This window comes from Gymnodraco acuticeps, unplaced genomic scaffold (genome assembly GCF_902827175.1).
Source record: "Gymnodraco acuticeps unplaced genomic scaffold, fGymAcu1.1, whole genome shotgun sequence".
In the NCBI taxonomy this organism is placed as follows: Eukaryota; Metazoa; Chordata; class Actinopteri; order Perciformes; family Bathydraconidae; genus Gymnodraco; species Gymnodraco acuticeps.
In genome coordinates this window covers 12,955,487-12,974,887 of record NW_022990238.1, presented here as the reverse complement: position 1 = coordinate 12,974,887, position 19,401 = coordinate 12,955,487, and the positions used below count along the sequence as shown (strand labels likewise).

General features: G+C 40.1%; 3 protein-coding genes across 6 annotated transcripts; 2 read left to right on the top strand and 1 right to left on the bottom strand.

Annotated features, from left to right (window-relative positions):
• The first annotated feature begins 606 nt into the window (after nt 1-606).
• Nucleotides 607-8,068, top strand: cdip1 (cell death-inducing p53 target 1). Its single transcript, XM_034219656.1, has 6 exons — nt 607-701; nt 2,351-2,402; nt 3,061-3,199; nt 3,396-3,539; nt 4,972-5,236; nt 6,274-8,068. Exons 3-6 carry the CDS (start codon nt 3,124-3,126, stop codon nt 6,383-6,385), a joined length of 597 nt encoding a protein of 198 aa, XP_034075547.1. The 5' UTR covers nt 607-701; nt 2,351-2,402; nt 3,061-3,123; the 3' UTR covers nt 6,386-8,068.
• polr3k (polymerase (RNA) III (DNA directed) polypeptide K) lies at nt 8,068-12,894 on the bottom strand. Its single transcript, XM_034219657.1, has 3 exons — nt 12,650-12,894; nt 11,763-11,850; nt 8,068-8,421 (listed from the first exon to the last, which is right to left on the bottom strand). The coding sequence occupies exons 1-3, from the start codon at nt 12,758-12,760 to the stop codon at nt 8,294-8,296; spliced, it is 327 nt and encodes a 108-aa protein (XP_034075548.1). The 5' UTR covers nt 12,761-12,894; the 3' UTR covers nt 8,068-8,293.
• Nucleotides 12,895-13,112: 218 nt separating this feature from the next.
• snrnp25 (small nuclear ribonucleoprotein 25) lies at nt 13,113-19,386 on the top strand. Of its 4 annotated transcripts, XM_034220106.1 has the most exons (10): nt 13,113-13,509; nt 14,378-14,468; nt 14,672-14,777; nt 14,865-14,939; nt 15,014-15,478; nt 16,285-16,434; nt 16,570-16,704; nt 16,777-16,849; nt 17,667-17,814; nt 17,943-19,386. In XM_034220106.1, the coding sequence occupies exons 1-5, from the start codon at nt 13,288-13,290 to the stop codon at nt 15,069-15,071; spliced, it is 552 nt and encodes a 183-aa protein (XP_034075997.1). In that variant the 5' UTR covers nt 13,113-13,287; the 3' UTR covers nt 15,072-15,478; nt 16,285-16,434; nt 16,570-16,704; nt 16,777-16,849; nt 17,667-17,814; nt 17,943-19,386. The 4 variants fall into 4 exon arrangements, with proteins under 4 accessions (XP_034075997.1, XP_034075996.1, XP_034075994.1 ...); XM_034220105.1 differs by having other exon boundaries at nt 14,865-15,478; nt 16,777-16,847; nt 17,666-17,814; XM_034220103.1 differs by having other exon boundaries at nt 14,865-15,478; nt 16,570-16,847; nt 17,666-17,814.
• The last annotated feature ends 15 nt before the right edge of the window (nt 19,387-19,401 follow it).

The following is a 19,401-nucleotide window of genomic DNA, read 5'->3' as shown; positions in this document are numbered from 1 at the left end:
TACAACATTAATATCAAGTCTGCAACATTTTAAACAAACCAAACCTCAACTCCAGAGGGTTAGAGAGGGAGACAATGAAGTTAGATTATTATAAATATACGCATAACTGTGCAAAATAGTACTTTCGATTTAGTAAACAGTAACACTGACTAACTCGTTTAATTTTTAGTTAAGACTATACGAACGTGACGTGCAACGCCTTCTCTAAGAGAAACTTAGTGGGGTCGAAACAATCGTTATACAAAACATATATAAAACATATCAAATTCATGTTTAGCTTGACTATAACAGCATATTGATGCATTGATTAAACAGTTTGATGACTGTGATTGTAATATTTTAACCAGTCTAACGTCACCTGCTAGAAATGTTAAAGCTAGCGTCAACGGAGATACACTAACACTTCCGGTGAACACATTCAAAATAAATGACTTTATCCATTTGTATTTGTTGTTGTTGTTTTGATATTTTTTCATTAGTATTATTTAATATGTACATGTTAAGGTAATCATTTAATGCAACTCAACTCAAAACAGAACAATTCAAGGAAGATGTATTTTGTTTGAACAATTCTCTTTCTGTTTACATCATAGTTAATGACGTGGGTGTAAATCCGTTCTAGCGGATGTTGACTCGGGGCTGCAAACGTCAAACAACTTCAGCAAGGACCGCGGGTGACAGGCAGAGTCTCTCTAAAGCAGGTAATGTGTCTTTCAGCACCATGACAGCTGCATCACTTCGGTCACGGCCAGATATTATGTTTCATAACGCGACAGCCGTTCAGCTTTTTAACGGGCATGTTTCGGGGCAGTCAGTCAGTCAGTTGTTGCAGTCTAGAATGGCGACGCTAGCTAGCTAACGACGGCTAGCCAACATGTTTTCTCAGACTGAACAAGTACACCCTTGTTGTCTTCCAAATGACCAGCTGAGAACAAACAAACGCTCGCTGTCAGTGTTTTTTCTCACCCTATTTTTAAAAGCCGGGTTAGACAAATGGCCTAAGACGTGTCTTTAAGCCAACACTGGTGATGCGAACACCACTGCGCTTATCTGCGTTACGTTAGCCATGTTAACGTTAATGATAATGCGAGGTGTTTGCACTAGATTCATGCTGTTTACAGCTAGCCCCCGTTACGTCACTAAGTTATTCATGGTTAGTTGTGCAAGTAGCTTTGAGCTGGATTATCTTGGGAAGGATTAAAACAAACATCAGCTAGCTAACGTTAGCTAGTAGGTTAGTTTAGAAGCATTGGCGTTAATTTATGAGAAATGACTCCCAGCACATTTGAATAAGGGTTCATTTATTGTCCTACAAAAAGGTAGCTTCATAAAGTCTTGTGCAATGGTGTTCCTCTTTTTGGTTTCTCTCAGCTGGTTATTTCCAGAGCCCAGGAGGCAGCTCTGCAGTCTTGGGCTCTGGCCCATTTGATAGAGGACTTAGGTCATTTCTGAAATGATTGAGATTTGAAATATATATACTTCAATCTCTCTGAGAGAACACTGAGTGATAAATGCCCTTGCAATTCCCCTCCAAACAATGATTCACCAGCTTTTGCTTCTCTCTATTCTCTCTATTATTGCGCCAGAAATGACGCCACTGTGTATTGAAGTGATCAACTTGAGTAGTAAGCAGTTATTGGTTTATTAGATATGTTTTAGTAACACAACAATACCATAATCAGCTGAAGAAAAAACATGTTCTTCAAGAATACGATTTTGATCATATCCAAAGAAGTGACTTTGAATGACATCTATCCATCTCATCACTTCTTATTTCATTGCATTAGCAATTTATGTAGCTTTTTTTGGAGTGATATTTTTACAGAAGATCTTTTTTGTCTCTCAGTGTCAACCTGTCCAGATGATTTGATATACTTTATTAATCCTCGTGGGGAAATAGTTTCTCTGCATTTGACCCATCCTAGTGTTAGGAGCAGTGTGCTGCCATTTTGAACGGCGTCCGGGGAGCAGTGTGGGGAACGGTGCCTTGCTCAGGGACACCTCGGTAGCACTTGGTCTTGCCGGGGACTTGAACTGGTGACCTTCCAGTTGCCAAGCCAAGTCCCTATCGACTTCGCCACCACCGCCCCAAACGTCTAATATTTAATTTTTTGATTTGTTTGTTGATCAGTTTCAGGAAATGTTATGCAAATGAAAGCTGGAGGACTTACGAAGGAAGAACACATGGATTTTGTGCTAAATAACTTGTTTTCTTCGGAGAAAACAGTTCATTTATAGATGGAATACTTGAATGTTAAGGCCCATATAGAAGCACTCAGATGTTGGGCAACGCAGCCTCTTTTGTGACATTGTTATTAATGCAATTTTTTACATTGTTGTCATATTACAGGTCCAAGTGCATTTGCCAGATTCCTCAGGCGGGATCTTTCTTTTGGAAGCAGGTAATGTGTTGTTCCGTATTAGCAGCAATAATAAACCACAGAAAAGCAGCAACATTTAGTCTAAATGAAAGTGATAGTGATTTTTCACAAAGGTAGTATTTATTTCAGGCCTGTTGTTCTTCACTGTATGCAGGTGTTAATCTGTAATTCTACTTTTACAGTTTACACACAAACTGTAACTGTGTTACAATCTACACTTTCCTGTTTGGCTACCTTTTGAAAAAGGAAATGCCTTGCGTCACTAACCGTGAAGAAACTGAAAGAGCCCCTTCCTGTTCCCCTCACTTACACATGTTCTCCCCCAGGGCATGCAGTTTCACAATGCTCTGTTATGTAATGTTCTGATGTACCTGTAGCTCTCTGCAGCCAAGCCATCATTTTTGTCTTAGTTTGTAATCATTTTTAAAGCGCAGTTTTGAAAGGCTTTACATTGTCATTTTCACAAATCAATGATAGTAGAGGGTGTTCCAATCAACCAGGGCATCACAACGCTGATCAAAATGTCACTGCGTTTTACTCGGTTGCTTTATTTGCAGACTGACATCAGCAGTTACACAGAGTACTTCATCAGCCTCTCTGCCTGCCTGGGAGGAGTCTGTGTCAGAGAGTAATGAGCCGCGGGACTCAAACTGGGCATGTGTTTTTCTTCTTCTCACAGAATAAAGAGTTGTGAGGGGAGCACCGTGTCCAACCCCTTTCCCTATACATACATCCGGCCAGAATGTCCAGTGATCCTCCTCCTCCGTACCCTGGGGGTCCCAGCGCCCCCCTCCTTGAGGAGAAGAATGGACAACCTGGTAATAAAACCAAGCACGCAGGATTGTGGTGAATGTTAACAGGCACAGATGCAGTGTGTAGCCACATTTAAATCGTTGTGACTTGAATCAGATGTCACCATGGAGATTTTAATACTAGTCTCTGAGTTTGTTAAAACTTCTGATTTGCCATCCTATCAACTTAATACCTTTTTTCCCCTTTGTGTTATCTTTGCAGTTCCTTTGAGGAATGCTCCTATACAGGGACAGCCCTTACCTCCAGACTATGGCCCTCCACCCTATGAGGCCACAAACCCCGGCTTCCTGCCCCCCCATGTTCCTGGAGACGGACCCATGCCCATGCCCATGCCTCTACCCCAAGGTGCTGCAGACAGTTTGCTACATACAAAAACATCGTAAACACACTTGATGTAATGTTCAGCACAAATGAATCTGCATTTAATGAATTGACCATTAACTGATTCTTCAAGGTTACACTACAGCAAACTGGATCATCACATTTAAAGCAGGTCTATCATACAGACATTTGTCAGTACATTTTTCCCAAATCCACATGAACCACTGTTCACATGAGCAAACATGAAATGCAGCTCTGACTTAATGAATGCTTGCCTCGTACTCACAGTTGGAAAGAACACCATAAAGAAGTAGAACTTGTGTACATCTCAGCAAACTTTAAGGAAAACCATGAAGCCAACTCCACCAATCTGTTTAACACTAGAACCGCCAGAGGTCGCTGTATACCTAAAACCGCCAACGGGTCAAATGTACCCGCTATTGATTTTCAAGGTACAATGTTCTTTTATTTATCATACAGAACAGTGAGTTTTGATCGCACAGGGATGAAACGTATACCAATAGAATCTGTGGACTCTCAGCTTTTCATATGACATAGTTTGTGCAGATAACATGAAGTATAAAATATCGCTAAGGGTGCTGATTTAAATGCTTGGTGTTAGACTTGTGTTTTGTTTAGGTACAAATCTCTCTCTCTCTCTATCTCTCTCTATCTATCTATAACTATCTATCGATCTATCCGTAATGTTCTGTTCTATGGACATATAATTGTCTACATAAACAGACGACCCGGACTACTTCTCTCATTCCGAGTCCATCTTTATTCAACTGGCACGTAACCTGCACACATGCATTACGTCCTCAACGTGAGCTCAGTCATCCAAGATCTTGTATTCTCCAAGATGTTACACTATCTATAACTATCTATCTGTCTATCTCTCTCTCTATCTATCTATCAATGTATCCATCTATCTATCCCTCTCTCTCAATCTATCTCTCTATCTATAAGGAACCGCAGTAGACAAAAGGCGTTGCTATAGCAACACGTCATGTTTACGCTGCATTTTCTATGAGGTAAATATTACCCGCTGGCGGATATGGGTATAAATGGCATTTTTTCAATCTGACTTCATATTGACAATTGTTAACAACAGAGGGTGCTACATAACACACTTTCAGGAAAAGTCACGGACTGGGAGACTTTAATATGTTATTGAAATAAAGTTACATACAATCAAAAAACAGCTGCGGGTAAAATGTACCCGTTGGCGGTTCTAGTGTTAAACTAAATATTCCCTGGTCTAAAAAAGAAAAACCGCAGAATCTGTCAGCATGTCGATCATTACTAAACCTTTGTAACCGATAGGCTTCCAACAACTTTGCCTCAGAGTAATTATAAAGCTGGGAATGGTTGTTTGGTCTTGGCATTATTACCATTGCACAATTATCAGGAAAATGCTGATGCAGTATATTAAGTGCTGCTTCCTCCTGTACAGGTGGCCACTACCCGCCCGGTCACTTTCCGATGCCGGGACCCATGGGCCCTGGTCCCAGTCACTTTGTCCACATGGGGGGGCACACAGCCACCGTCCTGGCTCCTCCTGGAGCTGCCACCACTGTGACCGTCCTGCAGGGGGAGATGTTCCAGACCTCCCCGGTGCAGACTGTGTGTCCGCACTGTCAGCAGGCCATCGTCACCCGCATCTCCCACGATGTGGGCCTCATGAACACACTCTTCTGCCTCTTCTGCTTCTTTGTAGGGTGAGTAGAAGACTGATTAAAGGCACCTAAGAGCACCTGTTTGCATCCTTGGAAGGCCTTTGTTGAATAGGTATCACTTAGGACTTCTTTTGAAAGAGTGAAATAATGAAGGGATTTCATGGCTGGGCGAACGAATGCCTTCTGGGTGTTTCAAACATTACACTTATTCATATCATTGAGTCAGAACCTCAAGCTTGTCATTGGGTTTTATTAAAACCTAAATTGATAAACACTTTGATTTAAAGTATGCAAAATTACTATGTGTCAGAAAGTAGGGCTGCAACTACGATTGTTTTATAAATGACATTACATTACATTTAGCTGACGCTTTTATCCAAAGCGACTTACTATAAGTACATTGGACCAGGAAGATACGACCTTGAAGAAAACACAATCATATAAGTGTATGTAATGTATCGATTGTTTTATTGTCTACAAAATGCCAGAAAATACTGAAAAATGCCCTTTCCATTTTCTAAAAGTCAAAGACAATGTCTCTAACTTTTAGAAACCGGAAACCTCCATATGCTAGAAATACAGCATCTTCATGAACATCTAACAATTTATCGATTTTCAAAATAGTTCCCAATTTCCCCGTTGATGGACTCTGTGACTAACGTTGCTCAAACTCCGAAGGATGCCTTTGAACTGTTCACTCTGCCTGTTCTCAGTAACCCGTCTGCATGCAAAGCCAGTGCACCACTTTATGGTTTGGCACATGCAAATACCGTTTCTGTTCTAGACTAAAGGAACAGACATCTGGTGGGGACAGTTTCACAATTCCTATTTTGTATTTTGCGCACAGACCTGTATTTGAGTAGGATCCCTATAGTTTTGTATCTACACTTCATTTATAACATGTTTAACAGAAGCTGTCCTCATGAATGCAGAACATACACAGGCTATTAGAGTTACTGAAGTTGCTCTTATCACAAGTTCTGCTGAATCCTGCATGTTCAGCAGAAACCTTTGATTTCATTGGACTTAACATCAACAATCATATGCAGGTGTCTTAATTTGCCATTTCCCCCCCCCAGGTGTGATCTGGGCTGCTGCTTGATTCCCTGTCTGATTGACGACCTGAAGGATGTGACACACACCTGCCCGTACTGTAAGGGCTACATTTACACATTCAAGCGTATATGCTAACCACCGACAGCAGTATGCAACAGAGATGCGCGCACACACACACACACACACACACACACACACACACACACACACACACACACACACACACACACACACACACAGCTCTTCCTCCTGCTGGTAGTAACAGGCTTTCCCCTCCATTTTTGCAAAGTGTTGTGAAGCCCTCTTAAATTGTAAGTGCAGTTTTCTCATTAGCTCACAGAGTATTTACTGTATATATATATTTCAGCATAACTCTTTCATGTAAAAAACATGCATTTAAAATGTACAAATCTCACCTCACCTTATCCACCTCTGCGGATATTTAAGTGTCCTACATCTTGTAGGACACTTAGATCTCCGCAGAGGTGGATAAGCAGCAGGCCCATTGGTGCATCTGGTCCTGTATAGACACCTGAAGAAAAGGCTAGTGAAGTTACGCATGTGAATGGCAGAAGATACTGGGTAGAAACGGTCAGTTAGTGAAAGCTGTGAAAATGGTCACTTTATTTATTCAATTCATCTGTGAATCTTGCTGAGAAGCAAACGTATTGAAGTCGAACATGCTGGGTTAGCTTTGTTGTTTTTTCCCTGTATTTATTTCAGATATTTTATCCACTAGCTTAACATGTTAATATTGATAACATGTTTGTCTATGTCCGATCTTTGCTCTAACAAACCTAGTGTTTTCCTTTTAATCATTATCCCGTACTGAATGTGAGCAAACTAACGAACCATTTTAAACGGATGTATTTGCTTGTTTAGGAATGCCCAAGATTCATGTTACGTTCTATACTTAATAATCTTCTGGGCTTTCAGTCAGTCGTCACATATTTAGTGATTCACTGTCCTGCCCTCTGTCCATTATGTACTTATTTGATAGTAAATCAAACATTTGCACTTTAAGTTGCCCTCTGATGCATTCATCCACCTCGTTAGTGTTTGAGAGATTTGAGGATTCACAGCGTCATCTCACGAGTAAGAGCAGGGTCATATTTAGGTAGACTTTAGGTAGAGCCAACAAGAGGTGTACTGTTACTTAACGAGACACACTGCATGGCATCTTGGCAATCTTACGTCCTCTAAGACCATGTTGGCAAACAAATGACCGTGGTGGCACCATCCTCATCATCATCACATGTTTAGCCTGTAACCCTCCTAGTAATGGCATCAGCCCTTAAGATTACCTGCATTGTTCAGATGCATGTTAGAAAACAAATACCGAGGTATTTTGACTAATACTAGATAGTGAACATCTCTGTTAGGAATAAGCTTCTAATAAATGATTGTATCAGATATCCTGCAACATAACAATGTGATTCCATAGAGATGACTAACAATGGAACATCCATCGTGTGCCCACCACAGCATGCTCAATCTGCCCACCACCTTCTCTCACAATGTGCAGTTTGTCTGCATGAGCCACACCTCAAAACAAAGAATTGTCACTGGCTAGTTCCTGGACTCTATGTGCATTGGATTCTTCTTCTTCTTCTTGAGGCTAGCTAAACTGTGCGAGAAAGTGAATTTTGATTTGAAGGATTGTATTGAACTTTTAATACGCAGTACTGTATGCCATTCTTGTGCATAATGCTGGTCTGCACTGCTCTCTAAATGTCTGTGATATGTATAACTATGTCAACATTTGTTTGACTGTTGTATACAGGTACTATTTTATCAATAAAAATCAGAACATGATGATTGATGAAACTCATTTTAATGTTGTTTGAACTATGTGTGCAAAGTAAAACATGTATGTACATCTCACCTGCAAACACACAGTAAATGGGAATCATCAGAAGAATGCCCCAACTACCAGAGCCTGTTAACAATAGATATAGGCTTACACAACTACGTCTGAAGGTAGTATCTTTGCCAAATAAACATCATTTTTATATTAAATACAATTTCCAAAGTGCTAATCCTTCAGTCTCTCCATCTGTGTCCACACTGGGCTTGGCAGCATTTGTAGAAGGTCGTCATCGGTTCATCAGCTGATCTGGTCTGAATCTGCATGAAATACGCCCGCAAATGCCCACACTTTGGACACGTTTCTGTAAAGTGATACAAGCACAATGAAACATCAGTCTGGAATCACTCCACACCCGAGTTACTGGAGCCACTGTGTACAAGAGAAGACAGGTTTGAGACGATACAATCTAAATATTAAGATTAAAACAAGATCGTCTCCAAATCTGTGTGTATGCACATTTGATTTATTCTATTACATATTTGATTACAAATAACAGCATTTCCAATTGGAAGAGATGAATTGGTTCTGAGATTTGACTAGAAATGTTATGTATTCAATTCAAGAAAACACATAAAAGCCCAGGCCACACGTATGAATGTCATGTGCTACAAAGAAAACAATCTGAAAGAGTAAAACATTGTCAGCGAGGACATGTGGGAATGACAGCTTTAAACAATAATAAAAAGCAAAGCCATCATGTAACAGAGAACATGCAGGGTTTTGGAGGTGGCAGACAACAGATCTAAGATTACTGGGCCGTATCTCATTTCAAAGATTCCCCCTCCTCGACTCCTCGGTCCGGTTCCGGTAGTGACCCGGAAATGAATTTCAGCGCGCCATGTTGAAGGACATCTCATTTCTCTAAATGCACTTCGAGCATCGAGGAGGCTCTCTGGAGGAGCTCTGACTGAGGAGACACTGATGGGTCCTCCACGGATGCATTTCCGGCAACAGTGATGTTTAAAAGAGTCGTGATGCACGGCCGGACTTATCTCAGCCAATGACAGCTCTGCATGCATCCCCTGGATATTATTTTATTAACTGCTTTCATCGCAACGCAATGTTTACAGTGAGAACAGCTGTGAGGTCTGTGCAGAAAGCAGAGCAGTGTGTATAATATATATCACTCAGTATAACAGGCCTACATTAATCTCTTTATTTGCTTTAGTTTAGTAGATCTTTTTCTAAAACCATTTAGTGCTTCACATAATAAAATACACAACGGCTGTAGCCTGATCATATGCTTAAAGTTTAGGAGCTGTAGGTGTGTGTGTGGTACAGTGTGTGTGTGTGGTACAGTGTGTAGGTGTGTGTGGTACAGTGTGTAGGTGTGTGTGGGTACAGTGTGTGTGGTACAGTGTGTAGGTGTGTGTGGTACAGTGTGTGGTGGTACAGTGTGTAGGTGTGTGTGGTACAGTGTGTAGGTGTGTGTGGTACAGTGTGTGTGGTACAGTGTGTAGGTGTGTGTGGTACAGTGTGTGTGGTACAGTGTGTAGGTGTGTGTGGTACAGTGTGTGTGGTACAGTGTGTAGGTGTGTGTGGTACAGTGTGTGTGGTACAGTGTGTAGGTGTGTGTGGTACAGTGTGTGTGGTACAGTGTGTAGGTGTGTGTGGTACAGTGTGTAGGTGTGTGTGGTACAGTGTGTGTGCGTAGATGCAGCGGACAGACAGGTCTCAGTTGGTTTGGTGTCCTCTGCTTACTTTTAATACTTGTAAATACAACTTTTGGCCCGTAATTTATTTTCCTCATTGTAGCGACCAGAGACTATCAGTCTCTGGTAGTATTACGTTATTATGAGAGTGCTCTCATACTTGTTTGATTCTGAAATTGTATATATTTATATAAATATATACATATATACTGTATGTGTGTGTGTCCGCACCTGTAGCCTGTTATTGTCTCATTATACCGCACTGTGAATGAATTAAAAGTAAATATATAAGTCATCATGAACACATCTGTCCATCAGACAGAGGGCTGCTGTGCCTCCTGTCATCATTAATGGACGTCTCTTTAAAATGACCGCTCAGAGGAGAGGAGTTCTCATTTCTCTAACCACCTGCTGCTTCCCCTCCTCTCTCTTCGGTTCCCCTCCTCAGTCCTCCGCTCGCATCTCCTGTGGGCGGGACTAAGTCTCGAGGATAGTAGTCGAGGAGGGGAATCTCAGAAATGAGATACGGCCCAGGGGCCTCATTTATAACGCCGTGCGTAGGATTCACGTGGGAAGGTTGCTTACGTAGTAGAAATCCAAAAAATAGGTAAAGAAATGTTCCGACATTTTCTGATTCACCAAACATTGCGCACCGGCGAGGAAAGTGCGTACAGCACTTCCTACGCCGGCTTCCCTTTATAAATCACAACCGACTCGAAATGCGGTGCAGCTTTTGCGGGCTTCACGTAACGCCCATATTTGCCTATAAATAGTTAAAGAAACGCCCATTCATTCATTCATTCATTCATTCATTCAGACTGACTTTATGAAGAAGATCGCAGGAAATGACGACAGAACAGCTAAAAAAGACATCTCACACCGTGCAAGATTTGGGTTATTTTGGGGAGGTCGAGATAAATCATATTGTTTGGTGGATGCCGTTTGAACCAGAGTAGCAGCATGGAGGTCGGATCGTCACCAAAATAAATAAACAAGTGGTCCGAAAAAGGTTCATGACAAAAACAATACACATAGCCTTCCTCAGGCAGTGTGTACCGGGGACAGGAGACCCCCCCTTGATGAGAGACTGTAAGAAGTGAACAGGGAATCCCTCCGGAGTGGAGTCATGACGACTGGATCTGAATTATGTTTTTGTATTTGGTGATTTGTGTCCCAGCTGTCGATCAGCTGTGCGCAGCGTCTCCACAGCAGCCTGTGGTCTCAACCCCCCCCCCCCCCCCCCCCAGCAACCCTATATCCACCAGTTAAAGGAAATACAACTAATGTGTTGTGTTATATCAGCTGTACAATTGACCACATATGGTGTTCCTAGTTTCCATACCTGCTGTGTTTTACGAGCGACTTATCAAGTCTTGGCAAACGGCATAAAACACGATTAAACGTGATAGTATATAAAACCATGCTCGTATCTACAACCTATAGAAAAGCACAACGGCCTCAGTTTAGACGTAATTCTGTCCTCCTGCTTACCGCATCATTTATGAGAAAACGTTTCATAACATTAACACAACATATTCGAGGTGGTTTTCAATAACATATCCGTATTTATTTATTTCTCCAAGTTATGTTTTTGTGTGCACTGAGGAGTCTCAAACAGGCGTTTGTTTAATCATTTTAAGATTGGCTTTAATCAATGTTTGAAAATGAATTCTTCATATATGATAAATGAGAGGTAACATTTTATTTATGGTATTATTTCCACATATTTCTCTCCATTCTTCCTTCTGCCAACGGTGTCGCAGTTTCTCGTCCCTCCCGTTTTTGTGCTTAGTGCGTACGCATGGGTTAGAGTTTGCGTGGAGGACCGCACGTTTTCCCGTCAAGTTAGTATTTTATAAATCGCAAACATTGCGTAGAAACTGGCGTACGCCATCTTTTAGCGTATATCCCTTTATAAATGAGGCCCCTGGTCTCTGGTATAATCATCAACTAAAGCCTTAATACTGTGGCTCGTTTTCATGTCACTTACCAGGAGTTGAGTCAACGTTTTCCCAAGCTGCAGCGCCACCAAGAACATCATCCACCTCTTTGAGCTTGGGAAAGTTCCTGTAATTGACCTGTAGAAAAACACAGCCACGTGTGAGCCATCAGTACCATCTTTATGAACAAATACATCTTAGCAAAGTGTGGTCAAAATGTCATGCAACGATAAAATAAGGCCTTCTAGACTGTACAAGTATAAAATAATAACTGTACAAGTATAAGTTGAAAAAAGTCATGGTATAGTTTGTCGAAAATAAATAAAAAAACACATAGCAAAATATGCAAAAAAAGTATAGTATGTCAGAAATATGCAAAAAAAAATAAACAGTATACATATAGCATGTTTAAATATTCAAATAAAATCTAATAGAATCTGAAAAATCGACATAGTATGTCGAAAATATGCACACAAAAAGAGATACTAGGCCTATAGTATTTCGAAAATTGAAACATTTACAAATAAATTGGCACTATTACTTACAACAAATTAAAATAAAAGGTAATTGTATGGTGTTTCTAGAAAAGTCACAGCATACTATGCCAAACATATTTTAAAATGTCACAGCATATTATGTTGGAAAAAAGTCATGGCATAGTTTGTCGAAACTAAGAAAACAAGTCATTGTATACAGAATGACGAAAATACGAAAAAATGAATAGTTCAGTATGTCGAAAAATAAGAGAAAAAGCCATAGTATAGTATGCAAACTAAAGTCTTAGGGTAGATTGTCGAAAATATCTTAGTGGAGTATGTCGAGGAAAAGTTACATGACACGTTACTTCCAAGCTAGGAAGGCCTTTTGATTTAACTAATATTTGATAACTAGAAATGACATGATGTGTCGCGTGACATTTCATTCGAACATAACTCACCTTTCTTGTGATGTTGTGAACATACGGACAGGTGTTGCAGGCGAATCTCATGCACTTCTGTCCTTCCTCGACAATTAAAACATTCCCGCAGGTTGGACAAAAGAGAAGCATGTTCCCCACACATAAATGTAGCTAAACACTAAACCAACAAACTCAATAAGTATGGTTTTGTACACAACTAGCTTACTGCTTTAGTGTCACTTGTGTACACTGGTGCATGTGGATCAGCGGAAGTGAAGCTGGTGCTACTCGTATTATCGGTCGTTTGGAAACGAATTATAATGAATGTGGCACTGACTTTATAATAATTAAACAACCACATCCCAAATAACTATCACTTTTAAACAAACATTAATGAACATAAACATTTTGTCGTTTAAAAAAACCGTTAAGAAGAGTCTGAATTTAAGTCCACTTAGGGGGAACCATTTGACCTGAGCTGCGGTTTCCTTACGGTATGTCATTTCAGCACACCGTTTGTTTATTTCATGGCTTTTTTGAAGCAAAAATAATTCAAATTTAACAATGTTTTTCCAGCTGTCTTTGACAAATTGTAGTCCTACGGTACATTTTATTTACTCTTACTTAGTTTTCTCATTTTATAGTTTTGCTATCCTGACAAACAGGCCAGTTGAATTATGTTTATGACGGAGGAGCAGAGTGAGGAAACTCCTGGAGGAGGACTGTCTGTAAAAGAGGAAGATGTGGAAAAAGAGAATGTGACCGAGATGGCAGATTTAGACGAAGAAGAAGAGGAGGAAGACGAGGAGACTCTTCCTCACCCAGAGATCCTGGACATATTTGAGGAGGGTCTTGCTCAACTTGTTCAGGACCCTTTACTCTGTGATCTGCCAATTCAGGTCTGTGTGTCTGTATTACACAGGGACGAGCACAGACTTTTTGGGGGGCAGGTGCTCAAGTTCAATCAATCAATCAATGTTTATTTATATAGCCCAATATCACTAAATGTTACATTTGTCTCAGTGGTCTTCACAGTTTGTACAGAATATCAGTATGACAATACGACACCCTCTGTCCTTAGACCCTCACATCGTACAAGGAAAAACTTCCAGAGAAAACCCACAGTTTAAAGGGAAAAATGGGAGAAACCTCAGGGAGAGCAACAGAGGAGGGATCCCTCTCCCAGGACGGACAGACGTGCAATAGATGCCGTGTGTAAATCGAAGAGATAATACATTTACAACATAGGTAGACCAAATGTTTGGAAATGCATGTGTCTATAATAAGAAGATGAATCCACGCGGATGTCAACAATCCTGTGGAAGCCATCAGGGAAGTAGTATGATGAAAGTCAGGCAGGACCACAGAGACAGGTTCAGCCATGACTCGAAGTCCAGGACTCAGATCCAGAACTCAGGATAGAGGATCCAGGACACAGGACCGCAGCAACAGGATCAGGAAGTTGAGGATCAGGAAGTTGAGGATCAGGAAGTTGAGGGGGAACAGGGACCTTTAATTGGTCAAATTTAATTCCAACTGTTTCCATTGAATGTCAAACCACACATTCTAAGAGTACACCCCTCAAATCATGTATTTCTGGAAGAGTGAAAGATAAATACAATTTAATTGAGGTCAAAGTTTATTTTTTATTTTTATTTTCCAGGCCAACGTTTTTCCAGGTCATAGTGTCATATTCTTTTGATTATTGGGCAAACTTGTAAATTGTCTTTGAATTTTTTCCTGAAACCTGATCATCTTTATCTATAGGTAACTTTGGAGGAGGTTAATTCGCAGATCGCTTTGGAGTACGGCCAAGCCATGACAGTCAGGGTTGTAAAGGCTGACGGAGAGATTATGCGTAAGTGTTGAGTGTTTTGCTGAATTCTAAATATGACTTTGGTCAAAGTACTGAAAACTAGTTCAATATACACTATGTGTTTTTGATCACATAACAATTACCATTTTTTTGTAACATAACTCCACAAGTTGCATTTAAACATTTACTACGTCTGTCTTTTTTCTTTTTATTAACCATCTACAAAATAAACGTTCCTCCCTTAGCGATAGTTGTGGTGCAAAATGCAACCGTCCTGGATCTGAAGAAGGCCATCCGCAGATTCATGGAGCTGAAACAACAGCGTGAAGGCGGAGTGAAACAAGTCAGCTGGTAAACATGCTCACAAACACTAAACCATAGAAGAGATTTTAAATTAAGGAAAAAGCCAAACCAAAAGCCACTCTCTTTGTTTTACAGGAGATATGTGTGGAGAACCTTTCTGTTAATATTTCAAGGGGAAAAGCTTGACGATGACAAGATGAGGCTTAAGGAGTAAGTGCATGAAATAATCCCCTCTGTCACGTGTTATCATCTGCTGCACCGTTTGACTTTGTTTCTCTGTTCAGCTACGGGATCCGAAACAGGGATGAAGTGACGTTCATGAAGAGACTCAGGAAAAAGTGAAGCGACCCACCCAACGCTCGAAACGTCAGGCGAAAGACAAAGTTCCTGCAGTGTGTGCTGGGACCCCCTGCCACGCAGACATCAAGTGACTTTCACAAAGTTCTCATGAGTACGACTTGCTTGAGGCAGTCGGGACATCTTAGTATAAAATGAGCACGCTTCTTGAAGAGGCTACATGTAAATACATCTTGAGTTGTGATTTTGTAAAGTTTTCTACAAACATTATATGAAAGTGTGTTGGTGTTTTACTTTCATGACAACAAGAGCATTCTGTAACATTTTCCAGAGAGGTCAGCTGTGAACTGAGGATTTGAATATTTCCTGGTATGAGTAAACACTGCCAGCCTTTGTTGACCTGGTTTGAATATTAACTGTACGAGAGACACTGGGAGCAGCTGATGAAATAGGTAACACATACATTATTCTCTTTAATATAATATTATCTTCAACTGAGTTGTAATGATATTAACTGTATGAAGATAGTAGTTAAATGGTATATAGTGTAGTAGTGAGTATAGTGCATTTTATCTACTAATTATTATTATTTTACTTTTGCTTGCTCAAACCAGAATTAGTCTTGTACATTTTTTTCTTTTCCTACCACCGTCTTGTTTTTTGAAGGAAAAGCAATGTTTGATCAATATTTAGTATATCTTATTAATTACCACTACTTTTAAAATGCATTTAACATAGCATTAATATGAAATGTAGTAGAGCTAACGGACACTGAGTTAGCAGTGTTTTTCAGTCGACCTTTGATCATAAGCAGTTTGTCTAATGTAAATGTATTCTGTATCGTTGACATTCCGAGCTGCACGGCAACATTGTGTCAATGGTTTAGCACATTTCTATTATTGGGTATCAACTGCAGTCTTTGATTACAAACGTTTGGTCTGCTAACATTTTCATGGGTGTGGTTCAATTGTCACATGGAAGATAAATAAGCAAAGGATACCTGCAAACATATTTTTCAAAATAGATCCTACGATTTAGTAGATAATCAATATGTTCTAACTTGTTCTTTATTTTGAGAAGATGTCATTGGACAAAAACTGGGTGACGGATTAATATATTTTAGGTAGTGCCATTGAGCATTCTCACTGCAAAACCTAAAAAATGTCTGCTACATTTTGAGGAGTTTTGCACTTCAAATGCATTAACCAAATATCAGTCCTTTGTTAAAAAAAGTCCAACAATTGCTCATGTCTTTCAGCCTCCACCATGACTTCTTTAGACAGCGAGCTGAACAAGATTTCCACAGAGCTCAAACACCTTTCACTCAAGAGACAACAACTTCTGGAGAGGAAAAAACTCCAGTGCATATTTCAGGAGTTGAAGAATCGTGTTCAACGTGAACAGCCAGGTGATGTATAAATGAGCATGAAATAAATGTCTATAAGTATTTGCAACAGGAGAATGAAGTAGCTATCTCACATATTCTGAATATTACATAATCAGCTATGCTATCTCATGCGAGTCACTTTTTTTATTTTCCTAGAGGAGGGTGACTCGTATCAGCATGAGATTGACAGCATTGATGACAAACTGAATCAACTGGCGGAGAGGAAGGCAGAGCTCCAGAAGAACCACGACAACATGGTCTACGGGAACGATGAGAAGAACAGCCTGAAAGGTGTGTCTAAATGTACTGCAGCACACCGTTTCTCCATCATACTTATTTTGTGTTCCTTTTCTTTGTTGTTAGAGATCACCTCCGTCCAGAAGGTTGTGCCTGACGGTCCTGGGATTTTCTTTGTTGAACACCCGGATTTTCCCCGGTGAGTCAGTGAGGCTCTGGATGCACATTTTTAACGGTTCAATTCAAGACTACAGAACCTGCACACAGTCACTGTGTTGCTGTTATATCTACTGAGAATAATGTTCACCCCACTTCTGTCAGTAATCAGTGTAACATTTTCTTTGAAATGTTATTTATTTTTCAGCTTCATCAGTGAAAACTATGTGATCCATTTAAGTCTATTTGTTTTACCCCCCATGTGTTTTAAGAACAGTTGAAAAAAGGTTTTGTTTTAAAGGCCTTAAAAAAAAAATCAGTAAACAACATTTGTTGTTGGTTCTTTTTCAGGAAGGGAGGGGGTTTGCAGGCAGAAATTAAAAGTCACCTGGTAAAAATATGAATTTAACACATGGCCTCTGCCAGCCAGTCAAATTGCAGTTTACATCCATGTCTGTCCAAAATAGAATGACTTTCTCCTATAGTAAAATGGTTTTGTGAAGTCACAGTGACCTCTGAGCCCCAAATTCTACTCACTTCATCAAGTTCCAAATTAAAGAGACATTTCTTCCTGACGTTCCTAAGATATAGTGTTTAAACCTGAAAACATGCTGTCACATGCTGGAGAAAATTAACTCATGTCTTACTTCATGCACCTGCAACTTTGTCGCACTAAATGTAACCAGAATCTGACCAGAATTATATCAGATAATTAATTAAATTACAATGTAAGTTACTGACACTTAACTGGAGATTTTAATAGCTACCATTTTTCAGAATGTTCCCTCTAGAAGTTTTAGAGAAATATTAAGTTTGATTTTTGTTGGAAACACATAGATTAGTTGTTTTGTTCTTCACAGCGCCTACAGTGATTCTGGACATGGAGAAGCTCCCCCCCCGCCCCACCAGGACGCAGTGTCCTGAGTGTGAGCAGTTCATCATGACAGAGACGTTTACCTCCATCAGCAGCGTCACCTGGCTCATGTGTTTCATGACGGCTTTAATTGGGTATGGAACCATTCCCTTAATCCCGGTGAAATATTGGCATGAGATGATTATTTAGCCTGGTATTATTGGTGCAGCCAGAGCCATGTTTCCAGGTCTGTTAACATTTGATTTTGTTCCTTATTTTGCAGTTGCATTGCTGGTTGTTGCCTCATTCCCTTCTGCATGGATAGATTCAAATCCACCACACACAGATGTCCCAAGTGTCGAACGTCAATCATAACTATTAAACAGATGTGAGAGAAAAGCAGTTGGTAAGAACTTGAACCTGAAAGAGTATCAGACTTAATAATGGTGATGTAGCATACAGCAGCACTTGCAGATTTGTTTGTGTTTCATGAGCACTGAATATGAGAGGTTGAAGGATGATGCTCATGTCAGAGGGACAAACTGGTGTCTATTTATCCTAGATTTATGGATATTTTAGACAAGGACATTACGTGACATCCATTTTTTCAAAGCAGACAAGCAGACCTCTAATTCAATCATTTTGAAATGATAATCTGCTTTTACAGGCTAATAAGTGAGTTTGTCTTTGGTGTTACCAGTTCATTAGCGACACTAACATCTCATTATAGCACATAATCCTTTTAAAGAGTGACATTTGGATTGTCAGAAAAAGCACTAATGTTCTTATAGAATAACTATAAAAAAAAGTGTCATCGTCATCAGTCCTTTTTACAACACCTTCCTCTACATTCACATGAGTTTGTTAACAGTTCTTCCGATAACCTTCAGAGGCAGACAGTGAACTCCTTTAGAATGCAACAGTGGTGCATCATGCTGTGTATATGTGTATATGGTTACTTTGATACTAAATGTTATTTTTCTTATGCGGGAGGTCACCAATTACGCAAAATCCACTTTTGTCATGTGTTTTGTACATACATATGTGTCCTCTCTGTGTTAAGAGATTCGGAAAGCTTCAGGAAAAAAGATTCTCTCTCTTTTTGTCCTGATCCATTTATATAAAAACCTGTCTTAAAATCAGCTGATCAGATTTTGTCAACTTTGTGACATGACAACTGTTTTATTGGTTGTGCAACCAGCCAATAACCAACCATGGTAACACCCACCTTATCACCTGAATCTCCTCCTAGAGCACCATTGTTTTTTTCCCGACCAATCATTTCGCAGAGGGGCGTGGCCAGCAGCAGCTCATCGCATTTAAAGGTACAGACACAGAATCTGCACTTTTGGAACAGGAATGAAATAGAGGGGTTTATGGCATGCTACAATTATCTGTTTGGCATTTCGAGCCAAACACTTTGGAGACATGTTTTGTATATATCTGGGACCTATAATATATTGTTTAAAAAGCATTTAATAGGGGACCTTTAATGAAAAGGAAAGCGGTCAGACCACAGACCTTTCTGTTGCAAAGGCTGGGTATGGCCAGCAGATGTCACTATAATACAGATCAACTGTATTGCTATTTTAGTGTGAGGTGAGTGAACAACCCAAATGAGCAGTGGTTCATACTGATGGATGTTGTTTCTCCTCTGTAGGATGACTGTTGGTCTGTTGTTACATTGTAATGCACAGAGATGAATAAACTACCTAAACAAAAACCAAGCAGGCATGTATGGA